Source organism: Sapajus apella, unplaced genomic scaffold (assembly GCF_009761245.1).
Source record: "Sapajus apella isolate SASKATOON/1434 unplaced genomic scaffold, GSC_monkey_1.0 scaffold50, whole genome shotgun sequence".
In the NCBI taxonomy this organism is placed as follows: Eukaryota; Metazoa; Chordata; class Mammalia; order Primates; family Cebidae; genus Sapajus; species Sapajus apella.
The window spans coordinates 11,597,362-11,619,421 of record NW_022436990.1 but is presented as its reverse complement, the minus strand read 5'-3'; the positions used below and the strand labels follow the sequence as shown (position 1 = coordinate 11,619,421).

The following is a 22,060-nucleotide window of genomic DNA, read 5'->3' as shown; positions in this document are numbered from 1 at the left end:
TTTCTGGAGAAGAGTCCCTGAATGGTATAGGTAAAATCCTTTTCCTGTAAGTGCTGTTTTCCCTAATACAAGATTGACCAAGATCTAAAAAACACAGGAACAAAACTTTCTGTCGGGAAGTCAGTCACATTCTCTTTTTAAAGTTTTATTGGGCTAGGCATGGTGGCTCATGCCTGTAATCCCAGCACTTTGTAGGGCTGAGGCAGGAGGATGGCTTGAGGCCAGAAGTTCAAGACCAGCCTGGGTAACATACAAGACCCTGTCTCTAAAAAAAAAAAAAAAAAAAAATTGGCTAGCTGTGCTGGTACATTCCTGAAGTCCCAGCTCTTGGGAGGCTAAGGGGGGCAGATCACTTGAGCCCAGGAGTTTGAGGCTATTACAGGCTGTAACTGCACCACCACACTCCAGCTTGGGTGACAAAGTGAGACTGTCTCTCTAAAAAAAAATAAAGTGTTATATGACTATCAGCATCAATAATTAATATGATGATTAATATACTGTGTGTTGAAGGCACATGTCAAGACAGCAAAAGCAATTACCATTATTGAGTACTAATTAAAAGCCTGTGATATGTGCCCTTACAAGCAGCATTTTGTGTAATCCTCATGTTTTACAGACAAGGTAGCTGAGGCTAAAAGAGATCATGGGACTTCCCTAAAGGCACATAGCTAGGAGATGGCAGAGTTGAGATAAAGTCTATCCATAAAATCTGGAAAGGCAGTATGGAATAATGAAATGAGGACTGGATGAGGAATCCAGAAACCTGCAACCTAGACTTAGCCACCACCTAGATGTGCTAGATGTGTTATTTTAATTTTTTGGTCTTCAGTTTATCTTTTATTGGGAAGACTGGTTTTAATAATGCAAACATCATTCTACAAAAGTAGGGATAATCTATGTGACACATTTTTAAGATTCTGAGGTTCTTCCAAGCTCTGAAATGCTGCATATTTTGCTTCGAGGTTGAAAATGAAAGGTCTACATAATGATTCTTAACAAGTCATGTTACTAATGGGAGTGTGACATGAACCCTGTAGGAGTAGAAAAAGCTGAAAAGCAATGGAGCTGACTTATAATTCCAAATGCAACTCAATTTTTAAGGCAAGTCCAGATAGAAACTAGTGACAAAATAAAATCTTTTTTTTTTTTTTCTTTTTGAGATGGAGTTTCACTCTTGTTGCTCAGGCTGGAGTGCAATGGGGCGATCTCTGCTCACTACAACATCCACCTCCTGTGTTCAAGCGATTCTCCTACTTCAGTCTCCTGAGTAGCTGAAATTACAGGTGCCCGCCACCACACCCAGCTAATTTTTATATTTTTAGTAGAGACGGGGTTTCACAATGTTGATCAGGCTGGTCTTAAACTCCTGACCTCAGGTGATCCACCCGCCTTGGCCTCCCAAAGTGCTGGAATTACAAGCGTGAGCCACTGCACCTAGTCAGGGGAAATCTTAAAACCAATGACCATAAATCACTTCTAAGGAACCTCTGGTTTATCTTCCTACATTCAGTAGATACAATATTAGAAGCCAGATATTGATGCATATGTTGCTGAAATATTAAGGAAAAGTGTTATTTCTCCATCAGGGATGTAAAGAACTTTGTAATAACAGAATAGATGAAAAAGAAGAAAAAAAAAGATAGGTGACCATATAAAGTTTCGCATGTCCTACGGCATTTACACCGTACATGGGACCTTAAAAGCACTCAATATGTGTTTATTGATTTATGAATATTCCAAATATTAAGTTCAACATTAATGGGAGAAAAATGAATTAATGTAAGAGAGATTTAAGAGCTGATTACATGAAAGCTGCCCCCTAATCCCCAAAAAGACTAGAACTGAGGCAAAATAGCTATGTATATAACATATGACTTTGTACATAGTTTAGAGGATAATTAAAATGTATACTGGAATAAATCTAAGATTCAAATAAAAGTAGCTAAGAACATGTTTACAATTTTATACTCACACAGAGGCAGCTAACCAGGCTAGACAAGTTGACATGCTGTGGAGCAAACATATGAAGCTGCTGAAGGCAAGAGATGGCCTGAGCTTGAACAAGGCAATCTGGGTTATCTTGCATTACTGCACAACCCAGTAGACAGGAAGTCCTTAAGGTAGAAATTGAAGTACTGTTACCTAAAATAAAAAGAAGAAAGCTTTTAATAATTGGCCTATAAAATCATTATTCTTTAAACATATATTAGAGGTTTTAAAATTTACTTCCGGTTTTAAGCTTACGAATCTGTGACGTACAATTTCTTCTACAAAAGTAGGGATAATCTAAGTGACAGATTTTTAGATTACGTTAGTTATTATTCTTTTTTTTTGAAACAGAGTCTCACTCTGTTGCCCAGGCTGGAGTGCAGTGGTGCCATCTCGGCTCACAGCAACCTCTGCCTCCCAGGTTTAAGTGATTCTCTTGCCTCAGCCTCCTGAGTGGCTGGGACTACAGATGCACGCTACCATGCCTGGCTAATTTTTTGTATTTTTATTAGAGATGGGGTTTCACCATGTTGGCCAGGCTGGTCTCAAACTCTCGAGCTCCAGTGATTCCCCCTGCCCTGGCTTCCCAAAGTGTTAGGACTACAGTCGTGAGTCACCACACCTGGCCTACTTTAGTTATTCTTAATTGGAAAAGTTTATCACAACACAAATTATTAGGCAAAAAAGAACCTATGACTATCAGTAGGTTATACCAAATTTTCATAAAAAGTGGAATTAGAAATTGCCAATAAACTTAGCCTTGTATTAGTTAAGAATTACTTTTACGTATTATAATCATGCAATACTATTTAATCTGAACAACTCAGAATATTTGAAATTTTGGATTACTTCTTAAATAGAGATCAGAGCTCTTTGGATGATTCTGCTTCATCTCTGTCATGTTAACTGTTAAGGAAGGCATCTTTAGGAGATATGTAATTGCCTAAATATTGCACTCTGTCTTTTCAAAGTAAGAGAAATCAGGCTAAATGGTATTTATACATTCATTTAACTAACCATACGGCACCTACCACGTGCCAAGCATACAGACTAGGAACTGAATTCATTTTTATGTGTATTATTTTTCATGTAAAACATCACAAAAGCAGCTATGCACACCTTGTAGCTCTGGACCTAACGTGGTAATAAGGGCATTCAAACAGCGACCAAGGCTTTGGTGAACTTCAGCATGAGTAGGAGGCACATTTAACAACAACATTATAATAAGAGAAAGGGTAGGTTCCACATGCACATAATAGAGTGGGCCAGCAGAATCAATGATCAATGACAAAGAATGTAATGCCCAGGTCTGTAATGACAAAGAAAAACAATTAAAAACATTACAGCAGCATTAAGAAACATAAAATACATCAAATTGTTCTTTTGAAGTAAGTGATAAAGTAACAGCAAATGTGTATGCTACTACTAATGTGGAAAGAGAAATGGAGGACTTCCAACTCAGAGGCAATCATCCAATTTAGAATGATATAGATATTGTTCACCATTAAGAATTCCAAGTAATAGTTGGTACTTTAGCTAAGAGCTTGAATCAACTCTAGTTTGTTAAAATAATTGTTTCATCTATAGAAAGAATGAAAATTCAAGTCTTTAAAAAGATTCAACAAGACCTATAATTACAAACATCAATATGGACAAATCACTTGAACATAATAAGCGAAGAAGGCCAGACATAAAAGAATATATGTTGTATTATTCTATTTACTGCAAATTACAACAGTGGTTACCCTTGGTGGGGGGCAGATAGTTAACTAGAAGACAGTATGAGAAGTGTGTCTTGGGTATTGATAATGGACTGCTTCTTGATTTCAGGTGATGGTTAAGTTCTGTTTGTACACAGGTATGTACATTTATGACAGGAATGCGCGCGCGCGCGCGCGCGCACACACACACACACACACACACACGCTTTGTCTCTGGTTTAAATGAAAAAAAGACTGGCCATATACTGATAACCACTGAAGTTAGGTGATGAGTATAATAGTTTCATTATAGTAGACTTTCTAACTTTATGTTTGAATGTTCCATAACAAGTAGTAAATTAAAAGGTTTCCTTTCAGCAAATGAAAAAGTTTTATTCCTCTTATCAACGGATGTGCAAAACGCTTATAGTAGTTTAAACGCTGCAAAAATGAGCTTCTATTTGTTAGAGAGAGCAATCAAGAAAACTCAGAATTGATGACACTGGCAGCCACGGAAAGAAGTATATGAATTAAATCAACAAAAAAGGTATTAAATATAAAACTATGTGCATTCAGAACAGACTTCTTGAAGGGAGAGAAGAGGAACATAAGAAGCAAAAAGTACTATATTTAAGGATGGGTGAAAAATGGAAATCTTGTAAGTCAATTCAGTCAAGTACTAGATGAAGTGGAGGAGGTGAGTAGCAATATAGTAATTCAGAGAGAGAAAGCTAACTGGATTAAAACTTGATGAGATGCTGGCTAAACTGGATCTTAAAAGACTAGGGCCGGGCGCGGTGGCTCAAGCCTGTAATCCCAGCACTTTGGGAGGCCGAGGCGGGGGGATCACGAGGTCAAGAGGTCGAGACCATCCTGGTCAACATGGTGAAACCTCATCTCTACTAAAAATACAAAAAATTAGCTGGGCATGGTGGCGCGTGCCTGTAATCCCAGCTACTCAGGAGGCTGAGGCAGGAGAATTGCCTGAACCCAGGAGGCGGAGGTTGCGGTGAGCCGAGATCGCGCCATTGCACTCCAGCCTGGGTAAGAAGAGCAAAACTCCGTCTCAAAAAAAAAAAAAAAAAAGACTAAAACGTGGAATATCAAACAGGCATGTAAGGAGAGAAGGAAAAAGAAAATAATGTAAATGTAGACATTGGAATGACATGCGGGTAGATCTTCTGTAGGAGAAGTCAATAGTTTGAGGTAGTAACAGAAAACGTCTGTGGGTCAGTTGATGAGACTGACATAAAGAAGCTGATTAACGAAGCAATAAGCCCTTTGTCAAGCTTTTCTGCAGGAAGGTGGCAAGATGAAAATCTTGTAGGAAAATGAATTTAGCCTTTTATCTAGAGAGAGTTAGAAAAGAACCTAAAAATGTGACTAATTCGGAAGCTATGATAGTAATGTGGCACACATTAATAAGGGAGACAGATGACAGAGGGGGAGTAAAAGAACAGGAGAAATAAAATTCATTCCATATTTGATTAAGATAGGAGAATGATGATTTTATTGACAGATATGTACAATGATGTGGTAAAGTGGTTAAGAACAGGGGTTTGGAGTCTATGACTTGTGTTCTTGATCTGATTCCATGATTTATTAGCTTTTCAATTGTGAGCAAGTTGCTTAGCTTCTCAAGCCTCAGTTTTATTTCCCCATAACGGACTATATACCCCAATAAATTATTATGAGGACTAACTGAATGACTATGAGACTTAGAAGAATGTATCATAACACCTGGTACCTATTAAGCTCTTTAAAATAGTAGATGCTATTATTATTATTATTATTTCTTGAGACAGGGTCTGGCTGTTGCCCAGGCTGGAGCGTAGTGGCACAATCTGGACTTACTGCAACCTCTGTCTCCTCGGCTCAAGCCATCCTCCTACCTCAGCCTCCTGAGTAGCTGAGACCACAGATGTGCACCATCATGCCCAGCTAATTTTTGTATCTTTTGTAGAGACAGTGTCTCACCATGTTGCCCAGTCTGGTCTTGAACTCCTGAGCTCAAGCAGTCCACCCACCTTGGTGTCCTAAACTGTGGGATTACAGGCGTGAACCACCATGCCCAGCTCAATGCTATTATTAAGATGGAACAGAGACACATTTTCAGAAAAACACATTGAAATTGACTACAGACATTCTGAATGTGAGGGAAGATTTTAATTTAAAAAATCCATCAAGGTTAACAATGGCTTTGACACTTACTATGGGGGAAAACCATATTTGCAAATTTGCAAATATATTGCAAATATATTGACCATCATATTAATGGTTAATATAATCTGCATCATCTACAAATCATGAATTTCAAGGGAAGTATCACATGAGGTACCCACCTGCACATCAGGAGAAGTGCTGTCCTGAGCCAAAGTATAAAGGATTCCAACACAAGAATTTAGGTGTTGAGAAGAACTTATTCCTCCTAAATACCTATGCAGGGACGCCAAGGCCAATGAGTATCCTGTCCTAGTAACCACGTCCCTTGCTGATTTCAATCTGTAAATATGAAAATAAAAAAAAATTGCAATCACTGCAAAAGGAAAAAAAACCCACAAAAGCTAATGCATGTACACTGTCACTTAGGCAAAACTTTTTATATGGATAGTTATAAAATTTAGAAATATATTTTCAGCTAACTAATGAAAAATTCTGACCTAACCTAAAAGGCATCTTGCAAAGGAAAATATTTTGAATCAAAATGTCTTTATATTATTAATGGTTAGCTTAGTACGAACAGTTTCAATGTCTTTCATATATATGTGTGCAAAGTTTTTAAGACAAGTATTACTACTTTATGATTAAGTTACATTTTAAAAACTCAAACGCTGAGATACTTTAATTTCATAGAGTTTCAATTTAACTTTGATTTTAAAATTAAATAGGCTAGGTGTGGTAGCTCACGTCTGTACTCCCAGTGCTTTTGGAGACCAAGGCGGAAGGATCACTTTAACCCAGACCACCTGGGCAACATAGTGAGACCCTGTCTCTATCAAAAAAGGTTTTGGGGGTGGGCGCCAGTGGCTCACGCCTGTAATCCCAGCACTTTGGGAGGCCGAGGCAGGTGAATCACAAGGTCAGAAGATCGAGACCATCCTGGCCAACATGACGAAACCCTGTCTCTACTAAATATACAAAAATTAGCTGGGTGTGGTGGCGCATGCCTGTAATCCCAGCTACTTGGGAGGTTGAGGCAGGAGAATCACTTGCACATCACGCCACTGCATTCCAGCCTGGGGACAGAGCGAAACTCTGTCTCAAAAAAAAAAATATTTTTAAAACTTAATTGGACAGTGGCACAAGCCTGTAGTCCTAGTCACTTGGGAGGCTGAGGTTGGAGTATTGCTGGAGTCTAGCAGTTTGAGGTTGCAGTGAGCAATGATCACACCAATGTACTCCAACCTGGGTGACAGAGGATGACCTTGTCTCAAAAATAAATAAATAAAAATAAATGTAAGAGAAGTTAACGTTTATTAGGAATTTTCTATGTACTGTGTGCTCACTTAAGTGGTTTACATTTAGTCTTTCTTTAATCCCCACCGCCCCCCCCACCGCCAGCAACCCTGAAGTTCATACTATTATTCTCATTCCTGTTTATAGATGAGGAAACCAAAGCGATAGCTAAAGTAGCTCTCACAAAGTAACCCACTATTAAATGGTAGAGTTGGGATTACAGCCAAGCTAATAACCTGACTCCAGACTTCAAATCAGACACACATATTCAGTAGACTCCAACGTCAAAGTGCTTTCAGTACTACTACCACCACTACTAATATAACCTATTATACATATATAACTAATATAACCACAAAGTTTTATTTGTAGGCTTTTTTCCCATATTACTTTAATATTTACTAGTTCATTTACCTTAACATTTTTAAGTAGGTAGCGCAGTACTTCCTGGAATAGAGGAACAATGGCTGAGAGGATAAAGTAACCTACCGAAAGTTATAGATCTGATAGAGATAAAAGTACAGGCCAGGCACAGTGGCTCATGTCTATAATCCCAGCACTATGGGAGGCTGAGGCGGGCAGATCATGAGGTCAGGAGTTAGAGACTGGCCTGGCCAACATGGTGAAAGCCTGTCTCTACTAAAAAAATACAAAAAATTAGACAGGCATGGTGGTGCGCACCTGTAATCCCAGCTATTCAGGAGGCTGAGGCAGAAGAATTGCTTCAACCCGGGAGGTGGAGGTTGCAGTGAGCTGAGATCGTGCCACTGCACTCCAGCCTGGGTGACAGAGCGAGACTCTGTCTCAAAAAAAAAAAGAAAGAAAGTATAGTTTATGTTTGCTGATCTGCAGCCTACAGCCTTTTACTTTTCCTATAGCTTGTTCTTAGTACTTATCATATATATTTTATGCTATAAAACTATATTTCACTATCCTAGATCCCTTTCCATTGATGATCGATTATATCATTTATATAGATACTGATCTTTCTCTTATTATATAAAGACTACAGCTGAAATAGCAATAGTTTTTTATGAGTCAAGACCAGCAGGCCAATTTTTCTTTTCTTTATTTAAAGCAGTCAACATCTGTCAATTTTTTTTTTTCTTAAATCTCGCAATGAAGACCTTACTAGTTCCAACAAACCGGCAAGCTATACCCAGTTTTGAAACATAGCCCCTGAGTATTAAATAAGAAATTCACTTACTTGTCAAAGCTAACTTGAGCTAATCCAGCAGTAAAAGCTCCATCATCAACCACTTGGGCTAATCTAGCCCATGCCTCTGCAGCTGCACATCTCAGCAAGGCGTTGGGACTTTCTAGGGCTCCTGTAACTAATGTTAGTGCAAATCTTTTCATTTCTTCTGGACCTAAACATCCCTTGGAGCCAGCCACATACTGAAATATGTAAAGAACAACCCAAACTTATAATTGTAGTAAATTCTCATATACAGTTTGGAAGGTATATTCTGGTTAACCAAATCTAAATATGTTCATACTTGGATTACTACTTAAAAACAAATCAGAACACAAAAATCCACACCAATTAATATAAATATAATTTCATTTTTTTCACAAAGCACTTTAGAATTTTATACCTCCCAGCAGCAATATGGCAATCAATTATCATTAAGGTATAAATGTCCTTGAAAGAACATTAACAGAGATGTCCATAAAGTAAGTGATTAATAAAGTCTATTATATTCTACTGTACATAGAGATGGTAAGTCATAAGTGTAACAATGAGCTGGATTTGGTCCATAGGCTATAGTCCATCAATCCTTGGCTCAGGATATCAGGATCAGTAGGATAATCCATGGCTCTATGCAGAGATTATAGGTTTGATTTCTAACAAGCTTTATGTGGACAAAAAGTAAAAAGAGAATTCCAAATCCTGAAAACTTTTTGTTAATCAGGAGATTAACAAAAATGAAGAAAAAAAGAGCATTTTAAAAATATTGTCCTCTGATAAACTTCACTGGCTACAAATTTTTTAGAAAATTAAACAAATATTTAAATTAAAAAAATTACCTTCAAAAAACTAGAAACTGAAGAAACAACATGTAACTGAACCACTTGCTGACGAGCTCCTTTTGTGTGCTTTATACGGTCCAAGAGCTGTTCCAATATAAGAAGCCTACAATCAGAAATAAAAGGATTTAAAAGCAAGTAGGTAAGATTTGTTTTTTTTGAGACGGAGTCTCGCTCTGTCACCCAGGCTGGAGTATAGTGGCGCCATCTTGGCTCACTACAACCTCTGCCTCCCAGGCTCAAGAATGTCTCCCACCTCAGCCTCCCAAGTAGCTGAGATTACAGGTGCATAGCACCCCACCTGGCTAATTTTTGTATTTTTAGTAGAGCAGTAGTAGTTTCACCATGTTGGCCAGGCTGGTCTTGAACTCCTCAACTCAAGTAATCTGCATGCCTTGGCCTCCCAAAGTGCCGGGATTACAGGAGTGAGCCACTGCACCTGGCCCCTCAATACCATTTAAACCTCACACTTTAGGTTCTTTAAACTACTGCAGTAATTTCAAGTGTGACACTGCACATTCCAGTAAATGGAAAACTAAAATTTGAGTTAATACCAGCAAATGTATTCAATATTGATATAACTCCACAAAAAATTTATATTTAACACATAGCCTTTTACAAATTTCAGGCAGGAAGATTGCTTAAGGCTAGGAGTTCAAGACTAGCCTAGCAACACAGTGAGACCTCTGTCTTACAAAAGATTAAAAAGTTAGCCAGGCATATTGGCACATGACTGTAGTCCTAGCTACCCCGTTGAAGCAGAAGGGTCGCTTGAGCCCAGGAGTTCAAGGTTACAGTGAGTTATGATCATGCCACTGCACTCCAGCCTGGGTGACAAGGCAAAACCCTGTCTCAGAGAAAGAAAAAAAAAAAAGAAAAGAAAAATGATTTAAAAAGTGCTAAAAAGGCAATATTAAGGGCCGGGCATGGTGGCTTACACATGTAATCCTAGCACTTTGGGAGGCCAAGGTGGCTGGTCAGGAGTTCAAGACCAGCCTGGCCATGATGGTGAAACCTCATCTTAAAATAAATAAATAAATAAAGGTAATATTAAATGAAAAAAGAAAGGGTTAAAACTGTTTTACATATAGTATTATCCCAAGCATATTTTCAAAGCACAGTTGGGGATTCAAAGAGCTATGCTGCTTCTGGTTAGCTATAGATGCAATCATAGCTCACTACAGCTTTGACCTCCTGGGCTTAAGTAATCCTTCAGCCTCAGCCACCAGAATACGTGGAACTACGGGAACACACTACCACACTCCTATTTTTTTTAAAGAGATGAGGTCTCACTATGCTGCCCAGGCTGTCTTAAACTCTTAAGCTCAAGTGATCCTCCGACCTCAGCCTCTGAAATTGCTACGATTATAGGGATGAACCACTGTACCTGGTCATTTTTCTTCTTTTATAACGTTTGTGAATCCAAATCTCATTATACACATGCACTAAAATTTATTCAACCACTCTGCTACTGGTAAGAAGAATGTTCCAATTTTCACAATTCTAAGTAAGATAAATATACACAGTATTTCATGTCCTTATAGCACAGAGGTTTTAATTCCTTATGTCAAGATTAAATATATGTAACTATAAAATAAACCACCCCATCTTAACATCAATTTATCTTTTAAAACACTGCTTCTATGCCCCATACTTTCCTGTTCCCTCTTTTCTCCCTTTAAATGAGAAATCTGAAATAATATTGAAGATAACTTTTTCAGTTGTAAATTATCTTGATGGCAGGAAGAGTAAAGCTTTTAATTTTATCTTCATCTCCCTAACATCTTGTGTTTGGCATGTAGTAGGCAGTCAGGTGTGCTTGCTGAACAATCATAAACGACAATGGCATCAGGTAATTAAACACAGGGCATGACTGGCTGAACATGAAAATATGGATATACTTTTATCTGACCTTAATGTACTTTCAATAATATCCCCAATTCCTTTAAAACTAGATCTCCATCATTCTGCTGCGGCTGCAAGGCAAGCTGTCCTGTAAAAGGCAATTTTGTTACCAAATCAGAATAGACATGAGGATCATGCCTTTAAAAAATCCAACTGTAAAGAAGTTAAAAGAGTAAAAAGGAAGGTATGAGGCTATGTGTACATCACATGGGTTGGGGAAAGCAGTATGTATAAAATCAATTTATAAAATGTAATAAAGTCTGTTCCAATATAAGAAGCCTACAATCAGAAATAAAAGGATTTAAAAGCAAGTAGGTAAGATTTGTTTTTTTTGAGACGGAGTCTCGCTCTGTCACCCAGGCTGGAGTATAGTGGCGCCATCTCGGCTCACTACAACCTCTGCATCCCAGGCTCAAGAGTCTCCCACCTCAGCCTCCCAAGTAGCTGAGATTATAGGTGTACACCACCTGGTTAATTTTTGTATTTTTAGTAGAGCAGTAGTAGTTTGCCACCACACAGGTATTTTGTATTTTAGTAGAGCAGTAGTAGTTTTGCCACCACACAGGTGTAGTGGCAAACACCTGTAATCTCAGAACTTTGGGAGGCAGAGGTGGGCAGATACCTGACGTCAGGAGTTTGAGACCAGCCTGGCCAACATGGTAAAATGCCACCTCTATTAAAAATACAAAAACTAGCCAGGCATGGTGGTGCATGCCTGTAGTCCCAGCTACTTGGGAGGCTGACGCAGGAGAATTGCTTGAGCCCAGGAGTGGAGGTTGGAGTGAGCTGAGATGGCGCTGCTGCACTCTAGCCTGGGTGACAGAGTGAGATTCCATCTCCAAAAATAAAAATAAAATGTAATAAAAATTGGTGGAGCACTAAGAATACTTAGAAAAGTACCTATTTCCTTATTTCAAGGTTAATTGTATTCATCATAATAAATATGAAAAACTCAGAAAAGCAATGAAAGAAAAATAAAATTTACCCCAAATCCCATCACCTATAAGAGCCACCATTAACATTTTGACATCTTTATTCTTGTCTTTTCTCCCTCAGACATATGAATTTTTAGAAAACATAGATTGTATTGTATATACTTTGTTAATAACTTCCCCCCCAAACAACATTATCAGAGATTTTCTCATCTTATTAACTATCATAGTGAATTAATTTTATAAGTAGGTATTAGTATTATATATTCTGGCAATATAATTTACTTAACTAACTTCCTAGTTTGGGACAGTTAGGCTATTTCTAATTTTTCTTATTACAAATAACATGATAAATATCTTGCATATAAAAATTTTTCCAGTGGTTCACGCCTGTCTGTAATCCTAGCACTTTGGGCAGCAGAGGCAAGAGGATTGCTTGAGTCCATGAGTTCAAGGCCAGCCTAGGCGACATAGTGAGGCTCTATCTCCACTAAAAAGAAAAAAAATTAGCCAGGTGTAGTGGTGGCTGCCTGTAGGCCCAGCTACTTGGGAAGCTGGGGCAGGAAGACTGCTTGAGCCTGGGAGACTGAAGCTGCAGTGAGCTGAGGTTGCACCCACTGCACTCCAGCCTAGGTCACATACTGAGACCCTGCCTAAAACAAATTAAAAAAAAAAAAAAAATTCTGTCCATTGTTTAAGTCCATATTTAAGACATTTTTTTCCCCAAGAACATATTTATTTATGCCCAAAGCACCCTATGGGAAGATTATGGACGATAAATGGGACAACAAAGGGGAATTAAGAACAACAGTATGATCAAGCTCACAAGTTTAAAAACCTATAATGTCCTTATTAGATCATATCCTACATCTTTTATCATGGAATTGTATCACACTGAAAGTTCTAAAAATATGTAAGGTTAAGCATTTAAGAATTTTGTTATATTGTACATAAGTTGACCTATTCTATTATTTCTTGACCACATTCATGGACCAAAGACTACAAAACAGGGCTGTCAGAGCCCAAAATATTTTTCTTCATCCTCTGCCCCCCTAGTCCTGAAAGAGACTGAATATACTATTAACTAACCAAGGATTCAGGACATATGACACCAATTCCTTTAGAGATCTCAAAAAAAGATTCTGATCTTCCGGAAGATGGAAATAACTTATTCTTAGTAGTACTCAATTAGTACTGTTAGTAGTATCAATTATAATATTGTAATTATCATTTTGGAATGAAATGATAGATACTAAAAGTTTTGAGTCTAGATGTAATAAAAATACAGTTAACTGAATAAAGGGTGAAGATGTAACATTTGAAAATGCCGATTTATTTTACATTATACATTTTACATTTATATACCCTTTAGACAAAGTGTATACACAGTATACAGTCTTTAGACAGAGGGTATATAATGGCAAAATTTTAATACTGAGAATTACAACTGTTTAAGCTTTTCCTCTCTGTCCATCCATTTACAAGTGACAGACATCATTTGTTGAAGCAGTCCATTTAACAGAATCACCTAAGGCGTTTAAAAAATTTCAGCACCCACCACCACAGTATGTATACCATACTAACCAGGATCTTCAGTATTTTTTAAATTTGTCTAGGTAATTCCAATGTGCAAGTCAAGGGTGGAACAATCCTCAGGTGAATTAAGAAATTCTTTGCAATTAGGTGAAAATCTATTTAAAAGCAACCACGAACGAAGGCTGGAATCAATGGTTCACACCTGTAATCCCAAAACTTCGGGAGGTTAAGGTGGGTGGATCACCTGAGGTCAGGAGTTCAAGGCCAGCCTGGCCAATGTGGCAAAACCCCAACTCTACTAAAAATACAAACATTAGCCGGGCGTGGTGGCACGTGCCTGTAGTCCCAGTTACTTGGGAGGCTGAGGCAGGAGAATCACCTGAACCTGGGAGGCGGAGGCTGCAGGGAACTGAGATGGTACCACTGCACTCCAACCTGGGTGACAGTGTGAAACTCTGTCTCAAACAAAACAAAACAAAAAATAAAGTAACCACAACCAGGTTGGGCACAGTGGCTCATGTCTGTAATCTTAGCACTTTGGGAGGCAGAGGCAGGTGGATCAGTTGAGGTCAGTAGCTCAAGACCAACCTGGCCAAAATGATGAAAAACCATCTCCACAAAATACAAAAATCAGCCAGGCATGGTGATGCATGCCTGTAATCCCAGCTACTTGGGAGGCTAAGGCAGGAGAATCTCTTGAAACCCAGGAGGTGGAGGTTGCAGTGAGCCAAGATTGTACCACTGCACTCCAGCCTGAGCTGTCTCAAAGAAAAAAAAAAAAAACCACCAACAGTACATGATTGAGATCAATATTATTCTTTTGTGTATAAAATAACTTGACTTTCTAACCTTTAAACATTTTTGCATTAGAATCCTACAGTCAGAATAGAATCAACTAATTTAAAAGACAATTACACAATAAATTGTGTATTAATTTATATTACATACATATCATGTCCAACCTTAGGGTAATCACATTACACAACTGTTTAAACATAAGGCTAACCACAATAACAACAAAACGGCTTGAAATATTCAGTTGCTGTTTAAATATAGATACTTTAATTAAGACCTTTCTTCTCTAAAACTCAAATATAAGGCCAAAAAAGAAAGAGCCTGATAACTTACATAAATATCATATCTGTGATAACAGGAAATTAGAAACTTCCCTATTCATGTAGTTTCCCTCTTCTGGTTCTGTAATGACATCTACTGGAGACTGCTGATAATTGCTTATGACTCATTTTGTGTATGTGGGATCTTGCCAGACCAATTCTATATATACATACATATATATATATATATATGTTTTTAGACAGGGTCTTACTCTATTGCTCAGGCTGGAGTGCAGTGGTGAGATCTTGACTCATTGCAACCTCTACCTCACAGTCCAAGCTATCCTCCCACCTCTGAATCCTGAGTAGCTGGCACTACAGTTGCACACCACCATGCACGGCTAATTTTTGTATTTTCTGAGAGAAGGGGTTTTGCCACGTTGCCTAGGCTGCCCTTAAACTGCTGGGCTGAAGCAATTCGCCTGCTTGGACTCCCAAAGTGCTTGGTTACAGGTGTAAGCAACTGCACCTGGCCATCTATCATTTTTTTCAGTTAGAATTCAAACAGAGTGATAGGGTTTGGTTTTATCTGTTCTCAATGTTTTTATTAAAACAAACAAAACTTCCCCTTCCTTGAATATTCATTATTACTATTATAATTTAGGTGGGGATACAAAAAGTATGAGTCCACTAAAAATTTCATTAATTTTAATAAGAAAGCATCTTCCCGAAACTACAATTAGGCAATAAATCCAAAAAGAAAACTTCTCTAGAATAATAAAATCACATTTTTAAGAGCAAAGGCTATAAAAAGTGTATTTTCTTTTTTGCTTTTCCACCATCAAAGATAGTGGAGCCATTTAAGAGCATGCTTAATCATTTGCTTAAAAGGCCAGCCCTGTTTCATCCATAGTAGTTATTGTTATATTAATCCAAATTAATTATTTTAAAGTATATGCTTTATAAAAAGGTAGAGACTAATTCAAATTTCATCCTCTCCATGTATCTTTCTTTGAATATTCCAAACCACTGTAATTTTCCTCTTATCTTTTGTTCATTAATAATTCAGTCATATATTCTCTTATCACCATAACCTTATAGTTACAGTGTATACAGGAAATGCTACCTCTGGGAGAAACATTATCTTTTGAAATTGAAGCTAGTAAAAATCAATATAAATTTCATTTATTTTTCTATGCAATAAAAGCAAATTATCACAAGACCTGTTTCAGAGAGGCAATGCTGATGAAACTAAAATATTTTTCTAAGTATTCACCAAAGAGATCGAGGTAAATTCTCTAACTGGTAGCCGCTGGAAGATATAAGTGGATAAGAAGATGTAATAAAAGCTATGATCTAGTCAAAAGCATTGTTGCTGGTTGAGAGAGAGGAAGAAATGAATGAATGAATCAGTGTGGATAATAGTGATTTGTAAACTATTAACCAGAATAGCCTATGAGAGAGATTCACTTCCCATTTAGTTTTTTAGACAGTAACAGAATTTCCTGGATAGTGGATTTGTATGCCTGAGAAATGTATATATTCAGTTACTAATTAAACTATTCATTCTCAACAAGAAATTATTATCAGCCTTTGGTTTTTCAAAACAAAAGTTCATTTTTTGGGGAGGACATCTTGTATTTATTAATTTTTCACACACAATAGCATAAGATGGAAATCCCTACACAATATGCATCAATACTGTTAGTCATACCCTTTCCCCCCTAGTTTTATTGAGGTATAATTGGCAAATAAATACTGCATATATACATAAGGTGTACAACATGATGTTTTTAATGATGCTTCGCTCACATATACATAGTGAAATAGATGACCACGATGAAGTTAATAATAAATATCCATTACGCGCGCGCGCGCGCGCGTGTGTGTGTGTGTGTGTTTTCTAAAGTAGGGGGTCCCCAACCCCTGGGCCATGGACTGGTAATGGTGCATGGACTGTCAGAAACGGGGCTGCACAGCAGGAGGTGAGCAGCTAGCAAGCGAGCATTATTATCTGAGCCCCACTCCTGTCAGATCAGCAGCAGCGTTAGATTCTCACAGGAGCATGAACCCTATTGTGAACTGCACATGTGAGGGATCTAGGTTTTGCACTCTTCACAACGCCTAATGATCTGAGGTGGAACAGTTTTATCCTGAAACCTCCACCTACCCCTACCCCATGGACAAACTATCTTCCACAAAACCGATCCCTGGTGCCTAAATGGTTGGGAACCACAGGTCTAAAGTCCATTTTAAGTGAACTCATAAAAACCATTTAAAATCCACTCAACTGAAAACAAATATCTGGACCCATAATGGTTCCAAAAAATTTTCCAAAGTAAGAAAGCCTATGAGACCTAGTCTTGGAAAAAACCTAGTATATGTCTTTGTAATAATTGCTCATAAATCAATATTCTTATGTCACTATTTTTCATTCATATTTTCCGATAGATGATAAGCTAAATGTGGGCAAAGTATTGTACCACAATAGTTCTAGTGGTTTTACGTACGTAATCATCTTATTAAATATTAGCCAAGTGAATAATTAAACAAGAACTTTCATTTCAGCTTCACCTGTCATTTATAAGAAATCATTTAAGCTAATGAGATCTTCTGGCAACATTCTTCTTACCCAGCAGTTCTCTATTATGCATTCACTGAAACATTGAAGATGTTTACCTTTGAGTTACTCCCACATGAGCACATACAACCCCAAAGAGTTTGGCTGCAGAACCAATAACTGATAGTGCTGGAGGTAGGGGCTTAGGCACTGAATCTCCCTCTACGTCTTTCTCATAAACAGAGTAAGGGTCATATTCAAGACTTCCGCAAGCAATACCATTACCAAGCAGGAGCTAAAAGGGAAAAAAAACTATGTAAGGTTTTAAAATCACTGGTCACAGATTGAATCTACTTAAGAGTTAAAAATGGCCATACTTGCTCTTCAATAAATCTATGGTCAGTTTCTTGTAGCAAAGGACTTAATATCAAAAGATCATCCTGATGACAGAGGGGTGGAAGTAAAAATGTAGATGCTGCCACCTGGGTATCAGGGGCAGTCAAGTCAGCAGCCAGCTCTTTGAGGATGGCACAGATGTTTCCTGTTGAGTCACAGAAAAAGAGCAATTAGTATTATTGGTTATCTGGTGAGAGCATGGGGCTTAAAACTCAGGTTTAGCTTTAATGCACCCACTGGCCAACTTTAACATATCACAGCCGAAGATTGTATTTTTTATCCTTGAAAATTGCCCTAGAAATGACTGGTCCATTTCTAGGACTGGCTCCTTGTGACTAGAATGCTAGTTGCAAGGTTAAGAATGGATACTAAGCCGGGCGTGGTGGTTCACACCTGTAATCCAGGTACTTTGGGAGGCCAAGGTGGGTGGATCACCTGAGGTCAGGAGTTCAAAACCAGCCTGGCCATCATGGTGAAACCCCATCTTGGGGAAAAAAAAAAAAAAGAATGGATACTAAAAAAACATCTCAAAGTATGTGTATTTGTATACATGCCTTACGGTATAACATGATACAAAATATAAAAATAGATGTAAAAGAAGATTTACAAAAGCAGATTTTTTTTAAAACAAGCAGTCCAAAAAAATTTGTAAGAATTAGCCTGAGGCCAGGGGTGCGGTGGCTCAGACCTGTAATCCCAGCACTTAGGGAGGCGGAGACGGGCAGATCACTTGAGTTTAAGAGCAGCCTAGCCAACATGGCAAAACCCCATCTCTACTAAAAACACAAAAATTAGCCGGCCATGGTGGCAGGTGCCTGTAATCCCAGCTACTCAGGAGGCTAAGGCAGGAGAATTGCTTGAACCTAGGAGGTGGAGGTTGCAGTGAGCCAAGATTGAGGCACTGCACTCCAACCTGGGCAACAGAATGAGACTCTGCCTCAAAAAAAAGGGAAAGAATTAGTCTGAAAAAACTTAGACATGTTATTATGAAAAATTTCAAATATAAATAGAATATATAATAGCACTAAGATGACTGCCTCCGCCTCTTCCAGCATATGCTCATTATTCATCTTTACCAGCTAGAACAATATCCTTTCATCTACATCTCCATTCCTGATCCCACATTCCTCCACATTATTTTTAAGAAAACCCTAGGCAGCATATCATTTCATCCACAAATATTTCATTGTACATCACTGAAGTGAAATGTTTTATTTTGAACATAATTCTACCATCATAATCTCATGTTGTAAAAAAAAAAAAAAACACTAAAATCAGATTCCCATTCAGCATTCAAATTTCCAACTATCTCATAAATGCCTGTTTTTGCTTGCTTCTATGTTTGTATCTAGATCTAAATAAGGTATACACGTTGCAGCTAGTTTATCTTGTCTCTTTCAATTTAATATTTTCCCTATACCTTCCCCCCACAGGTAATTTATTTGAAGAAACAAGGTTATTTGTTTTGTACAATTTTCTACAGTCTGAATTTTTATGATTATATGCCCCTGGTATAATTTGTTCTATTTGTACTTTTAAAAAAATATAAAGTGGTAGTTGGATCTAGAAGGGGCTCATTTTTCTTTTTGGTTGGGGGGCAGGGTGGTACAGGTTAGTTCATAAATGAGTATTGTGTTCTCCCATAAGACTAGAGACAATATATGGTTGTCTCTAACAAACACACTGAAAAGCTAATCCATTTATCACACTGACTGCAATGATCACCTCAAAGATGTTTTATCCTAACTTCTGTTGGATTATCAAAACATTTTATCCAGATAGCTTAAATGGCTTTTGCCAGTTTGTAACTTAAGTACTGCAGGAATAAGTAAAAATCCTGCAGTACCCATTTAATGGTATAAGCATTTTTTTATACCATTCCAAGTGTTTCTTTGGGCAACTGCATCAGGATGAAATGAGGACTGGGGTGATACCCACCAATCAGAAGTGGCAGGATGAGTTAGGAAGGATTTACTTGCCATCACCTTCTGTAACATCAGCAGCAGTAACGGTAGTAACAACAAATATTTATATATTTATTTTTTATTTTTTGAGACAGTGTTTTGCTCTTGATGGCCAGGCTAGAGTGCAAGGGCACGATCCTGGCTCACTGCAACCTCTGCCTCCTGGGTTCAAGCGATTCTCCTGCCTCAGCCTCCAGAGTAGCTTGGATTACAGGCATGTGCCACCATGCCCAGCTAATTTTGTATTTTTAGTACAGACAGGGTTTCTCCATGTTGGTCAGGCTGGTCTCCAACTCCTAACCTCAAGTGATCTGCCCGCCTCGAATCCCAAAGTGCTGGGATTACAGGCATCAGCCACCACGCCCAGCCAACAACAAATATTTATTGAAGTTTATATATACATATTTTTAAGAGATGGGGCCTCACAATATTGCCCAAGCTAATCTCTAACTCCAAGCCTCAAGTGATCCTCCTGTCTCAACCTCCTCAATAACTGAGATTACACACAATGCTTGGCTTACTGAATACTTAATATGTGTCTGGAAATTTCCTAAAAGCTTTACGTATAACGCTCACAGTAACCTAATGAGGTCAGGTTAGTATGTTGTTTTACAAGTAAGGAAAAAGGAACAGAGAATTTATTACTTGCCAGAGATCATATAGTGATTACATATCTGCCAGACTGAAACCCAATTAATCAGGCTCCAGAATTTGAGCTTTTTTTTTTTTTTGAGACAGAGTCTCACTCCATCGCCAAGTGCCACGCTGGAGTGCAGTGGCGCGAACTCGGCTCACTGCAACCTCTGCCTCCCGGGTTCAAGCAATTATCCTGCCTCAGCCTCCTGAGTAGCTGGGACTACAGGTGTGCGTCACCACACCCAGCTAATTTTTGTAATTTTAGTAGAGACCAGGTTTCACTATGTTGGCCAGGATGGTCTCGATCTCTTGACCTCGTGATCCACCCGCCTTGGCCTCCCAAAGTGCTGTGATTACAGGCGTGAGCCACTGCATCCGGCTGTCAGAATTTGAGCTTTGAACCACCATGCTGAATCATTTGTCCATCTAAATTGTGTTTAATATGCTACGGAGAAAAATTTTTATTATATTTATCATTTTTTCTTTTTTTTTCAGCCATAAGGAATGAAAATTTTTATTATATTTAATCTTCCTTTCAAGAAGGTATACATTATGGGGTACCAATACATACATATAATATGAACACAGGAACTATTATGTTTCATAAAAGATAAAAACAAAAGCACTATTAATTTAGGGAGAGATTACAAACATGAATTAGGAAGAGTGGACAGGATCAGTGAAGTCTTAATGAAGCAAAGGAGAGCTGCTCAAAGGAATGTCTACGTTTAACAGCCAGCATATGACACTTAGGAAAATAATTCTGTTGGTAGTACAATATACAAGGTATGTTTGTTCCTACAGCTGTGTGTGAAAAAATTAGAAAATCTCTGCTTCTCAGTTAAAGTGTTTACTTGGCTAACTGTCCCTGGAAAAAGTATCTAAAGGTAATTAAGATAATTTTGAAATGCAAATAAACTTTTGCATAAAAATGTATCACTGACTTGCTGATGAGTTATTTTCAGTGTAGAGAATATTAAAATATTTGAAAAGAAATCCATACCAAAACTAAGACAGGAAATAAAAACTAAGAACTCAATTTTCACTCCAATCATTTGGAAAACTAAGTCACTCTAAGACTCTAAGTCTACATCTGCTGTATAATCATGAAGAAAAGTTATTTCAATTCTTAAATACATTCCAGGTGACAAAAGCAATTTCTTATTATGCCCTAGAAACTGACTCTTTGACAATACATTGGAGTGACTGATAAAAATCAGAACTTTATTTTGTTATGGAGTCCCACTCTGCTGCCCAGGCTGGAGTGCAGTGGCTTCATCTCAGCTCACTGTAACCTTTGCTTCCCAGGTTCAAGTGATTCTCTTGCTTCAGCCTCCTGAGTAGCTTAGACTACAGGCATGCACCACCATGCCCAGCTAATTTTTTTTTTGTGTAGTTGTAGTAGAGACAGAATTTCACTATGTTGGCTAGGCTGGTCTTGAACTCCTGACCTTAAATGATCCGTCTGCCTTAGCCTCCGAAAGTGCTGGAATTATAGGTGTGAGCCACTGTGCCCGGCCTAGAGTTTGTTTTTTCCAGAAGTTCATAATAAGTCCTGATTTTGTCTCTGAAACTGATTTGACACACACACATATATTCATTATTCCTTTAGGACTCCTGATTGCATTTCCAAACCCCAATTCTGAGAAAATCCAAGTTAAAAAAAAAAAAGTAGAAGACTTCAAGACTTTTTCCTCTAATTCAAGTTTTTTAAAGGGTAAGACTTACATTATCAGGGCGTGCCCAGTGGCTCATGCCTGTAATCCCAACACTCTGAGATGCCAAGGCAGAAGGATCACTTAAGCCCAGAAATTTGAGAACAACCTGGGCAGCATAGCAAGACCTAGTCACTACAAAATGACAAAAAAACAAAAACGAAAACAAAAAACTAGCCAGGAGT

General features: G+C 38.1%; 1 protein-coding gene across 1 annotated transcript in view; it reads right to left on the bottom strand.

Annotated features, from left to right (window-relative positions):
* The window catches only part of HEATR5A (HEAT repeat containing 5A), a 126,464-nt gene that overhangs the window by 47,445 nt on the left and 56,959 nt on the right, over positions 1-22,060 (bottom strand). Inside the window, exons 15-21 of the mRNA XM_032242668.1 lie at positions 17,542-17,705; positions 17,284-17,459; positions 9,177-9,282; positions 8,353-8,543; positions 6,032-6,191; positions 3,109-3,298; positions 1,973-2,142 (exon numbers count right to left, since the gene is read on the bottom strand). Of these exons, the coding sequence (XP_032098559.1) occupies positions 1,973-2,142; positions 3,109-3,298; positions 6,032-6,191; positions 8,353-8,543; positions 9,177-9,282; positions 17,284-17,459; positions 17,542-17,705 (1,157 nt within the window). The remainder of the gene's footprint in view (positions 1-1,972; positions 2,143-3,108; positions 3,299-6,031; positions 6,192-8,352; positions 8,544-9,176; positions 9,283-17,283; positions 17,460-17,541; positions 17,706-22,060) is intronic.